General features: G+C 46.0%; 1 protein-coding gene across 1 annotated transcript in view; it reads left to right on the top strand.

Annotated features, from left to right (window-relative positions):
• Nucleotides 1–14,112, top strand: part of LOC126320748 (venom carboxylesterase-6-like) — a 77,851-nt gene that overhangs the window by 51,600 nt on the left and 12,139 nt on the right. The window contains exons 9-10 of the mRNA XM_049994098.1: nucleotides 1,801–1,933; nucleotides 4,428–4,548. Of these exons, the coding sequence (XP_049850055.1) occupies nucleotides 1,801–1,933; nucleotides 4,428–4,548 (254 nt within the window). The remainder of the gene's footprint in view (nucleotides 1–1,800; nucleotides 1,934–4,427; nucleotides 4,549–14,112) is intronic.

Raw genomic sequence — 14,112 nt, 5'->3', positions numbered from 1 at the left:
CAGAAGTTAATCCGACATTTCAGTGTCCGGAAACGTCATCCAACGACTCTACAGAGCGTCGAAGTTACAGGCTCCAGCCCTTCAGCAGCAAACGTGATTTTGTACGCTTAAGGACCGTAGCACTGAACATTTCCGATAGAGGACAGATTGGTAGTGAACCATCAAAATGGTGTCTATCGAAGATACTATTTGCTAGCAGCTTGCTAGGATGCGGAAAAAGAAGCAGCTGTGAACATCGATAAGGATTTGTATTGTAATGACATAGCTAAGAGTAGTAGTGTTGGGTGATGACAAAGGTAGATAAAACGCCAGGAAAAGCAGTAATTGAGCTCAATGATCGGAATGTCTTATCACAGCCACTGCTCGCGACATCGTGAACGGCGCGGACGCCATTATTCATGCAGGCCGGCAGAACACAACTCGGCAATTGGCTCTTCTGATTTTGGTGAGCTTGAATATTCAGAGGAACATTCAAGATGGGTTCCATGAATGCTCAAATTAGAACTCAAGATTCAAACAAACTGTTTCATCTGAACTGTCGGAGCAGTTTAAGGCGAATGGAGAGGCCTCTCTGTCACCCGTCGTTACAGGTGACGAGACCTGGGTGCATCACTGGGCTAGAAACAAAAAAGCCATATCTGGAGCGACACCACACTCAGTTACCAAGAAAAAAGCAAATTCAAGGCAGTCTCCTCTGCTGACAATGTCACGATGACAGTGTTTTGGGATAGTGATGGTGATTTCCTCACGGATTTGTTGCCAAAAGGATCACTTATTTATTGAGAGACATGGCCAGACACTGAAAAAACTCACGAATCGTTTCCGAAGTTTACTGTCTGAGAAGAATTCAAAAGAAATCTTGCTCCTGACAATCCACGCCCACACAAAAGACTCAGGAGCCTGGAACACAACGCCAAATTGGGTTCGACATTACTGGCGTATACACCCCACAGCCCAGACCTGCCACCATTGCTCTTCCATCTGTTTGTGACAGTTAAGTATTCTCTATGTGAAACACACTTAGAAGATGATGATGAGAGTAAATGGTTCTGTAAAAACTGGAATATGGGCACAGGACACGAACTTTTACGAACAGAAAAAAACTGATCTTAGATATAGCTGGTGTAAGGCCTTAGAATGTGGTGGAGACCATATCGCGAAAAAAAAAATATTCCGGGTTATTATTTACTGAACTGACCTCGTATCAGTGTAAGTGGCATTATTCTTTCGAGATGTATTTTTTTGACTTCGGGCTGCCGTACAACCACAAAAATGGAGTTTAGCTGCCGGTATATGGTTCACATAGATGTGAAATTCAGACATGATATGCAGCCGAATTTCTCTCTAATACCCGAGAAGGAACTTTACTTAATAGTTCGTGCAGCAAGCATATAACTTCCACTATCACTGTCAGTTAATTTCTTAGGCCCTTCGTTGTGAACATTAAATTTAGCTCTTACGTTATTTTACAATTCATAACGTCTTCGCTTTAAGCGGTTGGATACGCGCGACTACTAAGAAATCTACGTGATGTAATACCGAATGATATGGACACCTACAGCCACAGTTTATAAACACTCAGTTAATTCTGTGCTTTGATTCATTCAGAGCGGAAAGGTGTATATGAGGCTGACTCATTGGGCCTCCCGTTATTTATATTCCGACATGTAGTTTGATGTCTGGAGAGTTTTGCTTGCCTGATATATCACCTACAAAGTTAAATTACGTTAAACTGACAAGATTATATTTTTTCAATAACAAGTATATTGTGTTTGTCTTTCCAACGTTTACATTTTTCAGTTCTCTTCACACCTTTTCTTCGTGGAAGGGGTGGACACGGTTACCAGAAGCATGGCTCGCTATTCCTCGGAGCCGGTGTTTTACTACGAGTTTGCCTTCAACGGCGATCTCAGCCAGTATCCTGGAGGTCCAGGTAGGAGAAGCATGCATTACTGCGACACTACACTGAGGCGACAAAACTCATGGGATACCTTCTAATATAATGTCGGACATTCTTTTGCCAGGCATTGTGCAGCAGCTCTGCGTGGCATGGACTCATCAAGTCTCTGGGAGTCCCCTGCGGAAATATTGAGCCATGTTGCCTCTATAGCCGTCTGTTATTGCGGAAGCGTTGCCGACGCAGGAGTCTGTGCACGAACAGACCTCTCGATTATGTCCCATAAATGTTCGATGAATCCATGTCGGGCGGTATGGGTGACCAGATCGTTCGCTCAAAATTTCCCAACCAGTTGAGAACAACTGTGGTCCGGTAACATGGCGCATTGTCATCCTTAAAAATTCCATCGTTTTTTCGTAACATGAAGTTCATAAAGGACTACAAATGATCTCCACTTAGGTGAACATAACTATTTACAGTCAGTGATTGGTCCTGTTGGACAAGAGGACCCAGCCCATTCCATGTAAACACAGCCCACAGCATTATGGAGCCAGTACCCACTTGCACTGTGACTTCTCGATAATTTGCGTCCATGGATTCACGTGGTCAGCGCCACACTCGAACCCTATCAAGCTCTTATCAAATAAAATCGGGACTCAACTGACCAGGCTACGGTTTGGCAGTTTTCTAGGGTGCAGCCGATATTATCGCGAACCCATGAGAGGAGATGCAGGCGACGTCGCGTTGTTCTCAAACGTACTCGCCTCGGTCGTCTGCTAGCATAGCCCATTAACGCCAAATTTCTCGATACTGTACCGAGGGATACGTTCATCGTAAGTTCTGCACTGATTTCTGCGGTTATTTCGCCCAGTGTTGCTTGTCTAATCATATGGACGGCTCCATGCAAACGCCGCTACTCTCGATTGTTAAGTGAAGACTGTCGGACATTGCGTTGTACGTGGTCAGAGATAATACCTGAACTTTGGTATTCTTGGCGCACTCTTGATACTGTGGGTCTCGGAATATTGAATTAGCTTACGAGATTCGAAAGTGAATGTCCCATGCGTCTAGCTCCGACTACCGTTCCGCGTTCAAAGTCTGCTAATTTCCGTCGTGCGGCTATAATCTCATAAGAAACTTTTCCACGTGAATCAGCTGAGTACAAATGATGTAGTAGTAGTAGTAGTAGTAGTAGTAGTAGTAGTAGCTTTATTCATCCGTAGATCTCTTTTTACAACGATATAGATCATGTCGAATGACTGATCCACCAGTGTACTGCCCTTTTATACCTTGTGTACACAATATTATCGCCATCTGTGTATGTGCATATCTCTATCCCATGACTTCCGTCATCATAGAGTATTTTGTGAACTACTGTTTACTTGTGTGATTGCGTTTTAATAATAAAAAGAGCCAAATATCTTGTAAACTAAAAAAAGATGCAGCTAGCAGGAGATAGGTGCCCAGGCATAATAAAGCTGTAGCAAACATTTCCAGCTAAATCGAGATGGAGACTATACAATGGCGGCTAATACAAAGCGGACCTTCGGCATTTCAACGTATTTATGAAACCTGTATCACAAAAATTACTGACTTTTTCCTTTGTTTCTTACTTGCACCGTACCTCTGGGCTTGTTCTGAGCTGCCAGCGAGGCTTTGATCACTGTGGAGCCGCGAAGATCTACCGCTATATCCACTCTCACAGATTTCCAACGACGGCAAACTGCCGACGTTGATGGAACTGTCCTGAATCTAGTAGATAAATCCTCAGCTTCAGTATCTATTGCTGTGACAGAATATTTAAATCATGCAGCACCTTATTCTACTGATCAGAAAATAGAAGAAAAAATGGTTCAAATGGCTTTGAGCACTATGGGACTCCACAATTACGGTCATCAGTCCCCTAGAACTTAGAACTACTTAAACCTAACTAACCTAAGGACATCACACAACACCCAGCCATCACGAGGCAGGGAAAATCCCTGACCCCGCCGGGAATCGAACCCGGGAACCCGGGCGTGGGAAGCGAGAACGCTAACGCACGACCACGAGATGCGGACAAAACAGAAGAAAAGCTTACTAGTACAGGTATAAAAGGGTATTAAAAAGAATTTTGGTTCTATGTATCTTGAAACTAAGAGAGTCAACATTTTTCATTCTTGGTTCGATTTCTACGTTTATTGCAGGAAATAGCAGCAATAAAAGACCAAAAATAGGTTATTTCAGAAATAGGTTATTTTGAACGTTTCTGACAGTCAGGTTAAACTGGTGCTAAAACAAACCGATGTAACCGAACTCAGGTTGTTTCAGCGATAAGCGCCATCTCTACGTTGAAGTAGAGGATATTGATTAGATTATACTATTTCACTTTGTGAGGCATCTTAGTTGGTTATTTTCAATGATTATTCACTTACCCTGTTACTTATTTCCTCTTTTCTTAATTGTGCTTAACTTATTATCATTAGCGCTTACCCAACGTAAGCACATGGAAATCAATGTATTGACTGTTCCGTGTTTTGTGTTATTTCAGGGGCGTCTCATGGTGACGATACACTGTACCTGTTTCCAGCATCGCAACCCGATCCAAAATCGGATAGTGCTCTTATCAGAGACCAGATGACAGCTATGTTTGTCAATTTCGCTAAATACAAGTAAGTAACGCCTCTCATGCAGGTTTGATACGTCTTAGGCATCCTAAACTACAAAGAATGCCTCTCCTAAAAGGAAAAAAAAGTGTTTGACTAAAACCTAATAACCATTGCATTAGTTGGTGATTCTAGAAGGAAGTAATTAAAAGTAAAAGACATACCAACCCACACGTTACTAGCTTAGTGTCGTTTGATATCTGTAGCTACTTGCAGTTTCGATTGTAGTGCCACTTCGTGCATCTGGGATCCAAGTCCACTTAGTCAAAAATGGCAAGCACAGCTTACTAGTATTTCAAAGGTACTCCGGCTGTCAATTATACAGTCTTGGACAGGACACAACATAGAATTATAGGGAAAAGTTCAAATGTGAAATTCTCGTACACGCATGTGCGCAACGCACTTTGTGTATGGGCTGCTGGGAGCTGCGTCACTGTTACATTTTAGCTGTCTTGATAATGCAATAAATAACTGTTGTTCGGCGAGTATTTAATACACCAGACACATAAAAAAGTTTCATGCATCTTAAGGCAGGCAATCCAACTTACATCATCGGCCACAGTTGAGGATGCTTAAGTTTAGTTGCTTGTCAGTTGGGTTGCTTCTCTTAAAACGCAAAAATTTTCTTCTGGGCTTGTTGTATTTTGCCTACCATGTATTAAATAGCGCTAAAACGTTGACATCACAGTTTTGAAATATTAATTCTTGTGACATGCACCATTTCTTATTTGCGTTCAAACAGTAATAACCAATACCCTTTCAAATAACAACTCAGTTGTATTGTAATTACTGTTGAGTGTAGCGAGCATAGAAACGGTCATCAATGGATAGTTATTGTTGTGGTTGGCAGGAGAGCCAACACCGTGTTACTAGAGGAGGCCGAAAGGCACGCGTTTTAGCTCACGCAGGCTGGCGTGAGGTCTGGAACAGGACAAGGAAATTAGAATTTAGAAACAACGGACGTAGCTGGTGAAATACTTAACTTTAATCCATTAAGGATGAACGTCGCTCTTGACGATACACGATTCACAATATCAATAGTAACTGACTATGGCGCCTTGCTAGGTCTTAGCAAATAACGTAGCTGAAGGCTATGCTAACTATCGTCTCGGCAAATGAGAGCGTAGAAGTCAGTGAACCATCGCTAGCAAAGTCGGCTGTACAACTGGGGCGAGTGCTAGGAAGTCTCTCTAGACCTGCCGTGTGGCGGAGCTCGGTCTGCAATCACTGATAGTGGCGACACGCGGGTCCGACGTATACTACCGGACCGCGGCCGATTTAAAGGCTACCACGTAGCAAGTGTGGTGTCTGGCGGTGACACCACATTCCTCCCCCACAAATCGGCTTACGGTTGTGGCATAAGGCTTCCGCCCGCCCTAGGGAGGACCCCATGTTGACGTATGCGACGAGGTGGGGAGCCTAACAACAGGCGGCCGCGGGGAGCTAGGAAACGCCTGAAAACCTGCTCCAGGGTGCACGCCAACATGCGGTGTATGCGCCCGTAGAGACACAGAAGGGGCCGAAGGGTCGACCTCCATCGGGCCGGTGCACCCGACGGGCGAAGACGACAGTCACATGGTCCGGAGCGGGCAAGAGTTCCATGTCGGAGGACAACTGGTCACGGGAAGCGATCGGCGGCGCGTGACCCTGGGAGGCGCCCGGCGGTTGCAGCGACGCGTCCACGGTGGGTGTCGCAGGCGGGAGAACAGGCGGCGGTGGCGGCGGCGCGTCGCCATGGGGCAAAATGGAAGGCACCGTCGGTAACACCTGGGGCTGAGGCGAGCCAGTAGATGGGGCCCCGGGGCGCTGCCCGGAAGGCACCGTCGCTGAAAGCAGACGGCGAGAGGCAGATCCCGTACGACGACAGAGGCGCAGCTGATTGAGATGCCGACGCACCTCACCAGAGGCCCCCAAAACCAGATACATAGCGCTGCCGAGGCAGCGAAGAATGCGCCCATCGAGCCAACGCGGTGAACCTCGGTAGTGGCGATAGTAGACAACGTCGCCTGGAGCAAAAGCAGGAGTCTGCCGCTGCACAGGAACCTGATGCGGCGGATGTAGCAAAGACATCAAGGTTCGAAGAGGGCGACCGTGGAGCAACTCAGCCGGCGAGCGACCATCTCGGGGCTGAGAGCGATACGAGGACAAAAAGATCAATAACGAGTCCTCCCGTGAATGCGACTCTTTCAACTTCAACATCTGTGATTTGAAAGTCCTGACCAATCGTTCAGCGGCACCGTTTGACTGTGGCGAAAACGGCGCGGACGTCAGATGTTGAATACCATTGGCCCTGCAGAATGACTGAAATTCCGAGGACATGAATTGTGGGCCATTGTCGAAAACAATAGTCTGTGGAAGACCTTCAATGCAAAAGATAGCTGATAACGCTTGGATTGTGGCAGATGACGTCGTGGAAGACATCCGGACAACAAAAGGAAAATTACTGGATGAATCTACCACAACTAACCATCGAGCATTCCAGAATGGGCCAGCAAAATCGATGTGTAAGCGTTGCCAAGGGGAGTGGCTTTTGGCCATGCAAAGAATTTCCGCGGTGGTGCTGATTGTTGTTCGGCACACACCATGCAAGAACAGCACATATTCGTAATCGCGGCATCGATTCCGAACCAAGTACAGTGCTGACGAGCAAGTGGTTTCGTTCTCACTATACCCCAATGTCCTTGGTGGAGAAGCTATAAGACAGAGGACTGTAACGAATGTGGTACCACGACTCTGGACTGATAGTTATCAGAACGCAACAGCAAAACACCACGTCGAACAAAAAGTCTCTTCTTGTGAGCAAAAAATCGGCGAACCAACGGGTCCCCGATCCGTGACTTTGACAAGGGCCATTGCTTAGCAACAAAACGCAGAACGGGAGCACGGACAGGGTCGGCAGCTGTGGCTGTAGCTACGCGACGAAAATCAATCGGTAACGATTCGACCACGTCATCGGTTTCCGCATCAATGAACATGCAAGCAAGTTCGGAGGAATCGAATGACCTATCCTCAGCAACAGGCAAGCGGGACAACGCATCGGCGTTTCCGTGCTTAGCAGTGGACCGATACAAGATATAGTAGCGATACTGCGAGAGAAAAATAGACCAGCGAATGAATTTCTGCGCTGTACGTGGAGGTACAGGCTTGGTCGGATGAAAAAGCGATGTCAAAGGTTTGTAGTCTGTGATTATGGTAAAGTGACGACGATACAAGAAATCATGAAACTTTGTAACACCAAATACGAGAGCCAATGCTTCTTTCTTTGCGCAGACGAGAGCAATTTGGACGCAAAGGCAATAGGGCGATCGTGCGATCCATCTTTGTGCGCATGCACAGCACCGATCCCGAAATCCGATGCATCCACCATCAACAAAAGGGGCTTCTGGGAATCGACTGGCGTAAGGCAAGTATTGGAAAGCAACGCCTATTTCAACTGGCGAAAGGAGCGTTCGCATTCCGTCGTCCAGACGAACGGAACACCCTTACAGCGTAAGCGATGAAGCGGAGCTGAAATGGAAGAGGCGTGTGGTATATAACGGTGACAATAATTAAATTTTCCCAGAACACTCTGTAGCTGCTTCAAATTCTGCGGCGATGGTAAGTCTTGTATGGCACAAAGGTGCGTGGGACAGGGATGTATGCTTTGGGCATTGATTACATGTCCCAGGTATGGCAAGTCCCAAGAAAAAAACACACATTCGTCCTTCCGCAAGCGAAGACCATTTTGTCGCAAGACCTGAAATAATGTTCGGAGATTGGCCAAATGTTCTTCTTCCGTCTTTCCAGAGATCACAATATCGTCCAGATAATTTGCTGCAGTAGGGACCGACGCACAAACAGCTTGTAGGTATTGCTGAAACAATGCAGTGGCGGATGCACATCCGAATGGCAGTTGTTTGAATTGATACATCCCAAGTTGCGTGTTAACCACCAAAACGCGCTGGGATTCTTCGTCCACCAGTATTTGCAAGTATGCATCTGCTAGTGAAAAATATTTACCCGGGCACAGTTTGTCAGAAAGATCTTCCGGGCGGGGTAAAGGAAAAGTTGCAGTCACTAGTTGTGGATTCACTGTTGCCTTGAAGTCCACACAAAATCTCAACTTTCCGGAAGGTTTTGGCAAAATTACTAAGGGTGATGCCTAGAGAGAAGCCTGCACACGTTCAATTACACCTTGTGATTCCAGATAGTTTAATGTTTTTGCGACCTCATCACGCAATGCGTGGGGAGCATTGCGCGCTCTGACAAATTTCGATTGCGCGTTTACTTTCAGTTCCAAATGTGCTTTATAGTTCTTAGCGCAACCGAGGCCCGGTGCAAAAATGTCTGAAAATTCTTCACATAGACGAGAAACACTGTCTGAAGGCACAGTCTGGTTCACTGAGAGGACCTGATTTACTATAGACAAGTTAAACAACTGAAATAAATCGAAACCAAACAAGTTCACTGCAGAAGAAGAACGAAGGACGTAAAATGACACAAGTTTTGTTTGTCCTTTGTATGCTGCAAGAAGGCTGCAATGTCCTTACACAGGGATACCTTGACCTGAATAACTACTTAACTTAACATTTGCGGCACGCGACGGAGGTGTGCCCAGCGGTTTGTAAGTGTCTTGATTGATCAGTGAAACTGCAGCTCCTGTATCGAGCTCGAATGGTATCACTTTGCCGTTAATGTCCTGCCGATCCAATATGTCCATCACTTGTTGAAGGGAGGGATTTACTAGTTTCAAAATCCGTTCCCTTATACGAACATCAGTAACGTTCTGTGCAATTGCATCACGTACCATAGTATCTGAATAAGGGAGTCCACATTGACACTCAAAAGCACAATCCCTAGTAAGGCCTTGCAAGGTTGCAACCCACTCCCGATTAGTCTGACCTGCCGTACGTTTTGTACGAAAGAAGGTATACCGTTTGGAAACTACATTGACTGATTCTTTGAAATATGCATCTAATGCAGACAAAATTTCTTCGTAGGACAGAGTTGCTACGTCGTGTCAGGGAAATAATTTGACTATCACACGGTACGTATTCACGCCGACCGAAGACAACAAAAAAGGCTGCCGCTCGTTACCTTGTATTCTGTAGGCGGCGAGACGGAATCCAATTTGGCGTGACCACTCCGTCCATCTTTCCAGTGCAGCATCAAAAGGTCGAAAAGTGGGTGACACAGCGTGTTGTGGCTGCGTTAGCGATGGAGCAGCGGCTGCCGCATCGTTTTGCATTGCACGTAGCCCCTGGATGAGCTGTCCAAAGGCATCCAGCAAGGCCTGCGTCTGCTGATTCTGAAAGCGATAAAATACGGACAGTACATCTGGAGATTGTGGCGAAGTCATTACACAAGTAAATCAGGGCAATATCGATAAGAACACTTTTACTCTCGTCGCCAATGTTGTGGTTGGCAGGAGAGCCAACCCGTATAACTAAAGGAGGCCGAAATGCACGTGTTTTAGCTCACGCAGGCTGGCGTGAGGTCTGGAACATGACAAGGGAATTAGAATTTAGAAACAACGGACGTTCAAATGGCTCTGAGCACTATGGGACTTAACATCTGTGGTCATCAGTCCCCTAGAACTTAGAACTACTTAAACCTAACTAAGGACATCACACACATCCATGCCCGAGGCAGGATTCGAACCTGCGACCGTAGCAGTCACGCGGTTCCGGACTGAGCGCCTTAACCGCGAGACCACCGCGGCCGGCACAACGGACGTAGCTGGTGGAATACTTAACTTTAATCCATTAATGACGAACGTCGCTCTTGACGATACATGATTCACAATATCAATAGTAAATGATAATGACGCCTTGCTAGGTCGTAGCAAATAACGTAGCTGAAGGCTATGCTAACTATCGTCTCAGCAAATGAGAGCGTAGAAGTCAGTGAACCATCGCTAGCAAAGTCGGCTGTACAACTGGGGCGGGTGCTAGGAAGTCTCTCTAGACCTGCCGTGTGGCAGCGCTCGGTCTGCAATCACTGATAGTGGCGACACGCGGGTCCGACGTATACTACCGGACCGCGGCCGATTTAAAGGCTACCACCTAGCAAGTGTGGTGTCTGGCGTTGACACCACAGCTATAGCATACAGCATCTAACTGTCTGAGCCTTGCTGAAGTTGCAGACCATCTGGCGTTGGGATGACGTGAACCTTTATCTGGACGTCCGAACTGGAGATTTATTGGCATTGTTGAAAGGAGAAACTACCACTGTCACGGGCTGTCTAGAAGTGTGGATGAAATATCATCTCCTTCCTGGCCCCTCCCTCTTCTCATTCGGTCAGAGGACCTTAAAATTTGATTCCGCTAGCAGTTGGGGGACGGCTGCATGTTACTGACAAGAATAGGTAATACTGAGAAGCAGTTGGTTCAGAACGTCATCACACAAGACTAGATTACAAATTTTTTTTATTCCAGTCTTCGATTACAATATCAGTTCTTTTGACGATGACCGGTTTCATCGTCAAAAGAATTGATATTGTGATCAAAGACTGGAATTCAAAACATTTGACAGAATTGGATCACTGTTCATATACGCGACTATGTCGCAGCTGGCAACACTAGATTTGTTTTGTTAAATTTCTTTAGCCAGTTGTCAGACAGTAAATTCGACACCAGCGATGCACGGCCCGCTGCCCATTATCCTCCTGCAGCCATCGAATTGAACTGATGCCCCGCCACCTGATCGTTCGTTCTTGTAAATTCTTTTTACCCATCTTTCAGTCCATCGCGGAAAAGGGATGGCTGCTACTTGTAGAACTTAGTTATTTTGAGCAATGTCAGTTCAAAAACGGTTCAAATGGTTCTGAGCACTATGGGACTTAACATCTACGGTCATCAGTCCCCTACAACTTAGAACTACTTAAACCTAACCAACCTAATCACATCACATAACACCCTGTTATGACGAGGCAGAGAAAATCCCTGACCCCTCAGGGAATCGAACCCGGGAACCGGGGCGCTGGAAGCGAGAACTCTACCGCACGACCAGCAATGTCAGTGTAACTGGCTTTGGGGCTGCGGGATCCCAGTTTGGAGTAATAAAGTGTGTCATGACACGTTACTTTTGATCTTGCACAACAATCCAGTCACGACGACAGGTGTTCATGAGGCTGCGGGGAACGACACGACTTGGTCGTCGGTGGCTCCTGTATTCTGCAGTACTTACCTTGCATCAGTGAGCTTCAGCAGCCTGCTCATTAGTGCATTAAATGTTTTGCAACGACGGTAATCAACAACTGCATGTGTTGCCGTGAACCAATAAGCATTTACTCAATAATAATAATAATAATAATAATAATAATAATAATAATAATACTGCATAAGAAAGTTTTACACAGTAAACGTTTTTTCTTTGAATAAGTGATACAAACTATCTCTGTATATACTGTGCTTTTCTGTAGTCTATACGTAGCCACAGTGAGAGGTTTGTGCGCCATACAACCCTATGCATATAGACGCTTCTGGCTAGTCGTCACGCATTTACCTCCATAAGTACAGTCTAAGACAAATAATATTAATAAGAGATGAACCACGAAGGGATTACACTAATGAGAACTTCACAAACTGAGCAGGTCAATAACGCACGGGTCGACTTCTCGCCGGTATGCAAGCAGTTATGCGGCTTGGAATTCATTGATAGAATTCTTGGATCTCCTGCTGAGGGGTATAGTGCCAAATTCTGTCCAATTAGTGTGTGAGATCGTCAAAACTCCGAGATAGTTGGAGAAGAAGCCAATAATGCTCCAAATGTTCTCTATTTGGAGAGCAGTAGGAACTCTCACCGTGTGCGGGGAGGAAACATATTGCTGAAGTATGAGCCTAGGAGGGCTTGCCATAACGGGCAGAAAGACGGGATGCAGAATATCATCGACGTGAGGGTGCCGCAGATGACAGCCAAATAGGTCCTGCCATGAAAAGAAATGACACCCCATCACTCCATGGAATCTCTTTGACTGGAGTAGAATTGTATTCAGTTATGAGCCCCGCTTTGAACTGAACACCAGTGACTAGCAAGAGACTCGTCTGAGACGCTCCAATCAGCGGTAAGATGCCAACCTGACTGCGGGCCCCCTTATTGCCCCACAACCAAACGTGATGGTCTGGGGTGCCATGTCATTTCACAGCGGAACCCCATTGGGTGTCATCAGTGCCATCCTTACAGCATAGCGGTACGTCGACGATGTTTTACGCCCCATATTGTTGTCCTTCATGGTAAGCCATTCTCGGCTTACATATCAGCAAGATATGCTCACCCGCACAAAGTAAGAGTTTCTATTGCTTGTCTTCGTGCTCGTCAAATACTACCCTGCTCAGCCAAGTTCGCCGAACTCCTTCCCAACTGCGAACGTTTGGAGAATTATAGGGTCCGCAGACTAGCTCGGGACTTTTGACGATCTAACGCTCCACGTGGTCAAAATTTGTCACGAATTCCATAGCGAGGAGATTCAACAAGTCTATCAATCAACTCCAGGCCGAATAACTGCTTGCATAAGGACCAGAGGAATGCCGCCAATCAAAATGGTTCAAACGGGTCTGACCACTATGGGACTCAACATCTGAGGCCATCAGTCCGCCAGAACTTAGAACTACTTAAAGCTAACTAACCTAAGGACATCATTCACATCAATGCCCGAGGCAGGATTCGAACCTGCGGCCGTAGCAGTCGCGCGGTTCCGGACTGAAGCGCTTAGGACCGCTCAGCCACAGCGGCCGGCTGCCGCCCCTTTTTATTATCTGAGAGAAGCAGGCAATGTGCCGCACCGGATTCCATCTTCAGCCTTGTTTCAATCTGCGCTTGTCTACAAGAACAGAAACACGATAGTGCATGAACACTCGTCACAGTTACAAACTCTATGCTCGTTCATACTGCAACAAGTCGGAAGAAGGACACTTTCAACCAGCTTTACAAAGCTTTGAAGCGTGTCAGTTTGGTATTCCAGCGTTGTTACCTGGATACAGACAGAGTTTTTGAAAACAGTGGAAATAAGTTCTTTATGTGTAACCCTTGACAGAGAGACGGGTCAGTAGGTAATTTGCTAAGACAAGGTGCGTACCACATGTTGCTGTTTTGGTCTTCAGTCCGAAGACGGGTTTGATAAAGCTCTCCGCGATACTCTAACCTGTGCAACCTCTTAATCTCTGAACGACTGCTATGACCTACATCCATTTGAATCTGCTTACTTTAATTTACCTTTGCGCTTTCTTTACAGATTTTATCATCTCATTCTTCCCATAATTACTAAATTGATACAGCACGATATGTTCTACCAAGCGATCCCTTTATGTTGTCCGGTATATCGCTTTAATGCCCAATTGAATTCAATACCTGCTATTCAGTTATCGGATACACCTACCCAGCATTCAGCATTTTGTATCACCGCATTTCTAAAGCTTCAGTTTTCTTCTTCAAAAATGGCTCTGAGCACTATGGGGCTTAACATCTGAGGTCATCAGTCCCCTAGTCTTAGAACTACTTAAACCTAACTAACCTAAGAACATCACACACATCCATGCCCGAAGCAGGATTCGAAGCTGCCACAGTAGCAGCAGCACGGTTCCGGACTGAAGC

The sequence above is a fragment of the Schistocerca gregaria genome, chromosome 2 (genome assembly GCF_023897955.1).
Source record: "Schistocerca gregaria isolate iqSchGreg1 chromosome 2, iqSchGreg1.2, whole genome shotgun sequence".
Lineage (NCBI taxonomy): Eukaryota > Metazoa > Arthropoda > Insecta > Orthoptera > Acrididae > Schistocerca > Schistocerca gregaria.
This window is presented reverse-complemented; position numbering and strand designations above follow the sequence as displayed.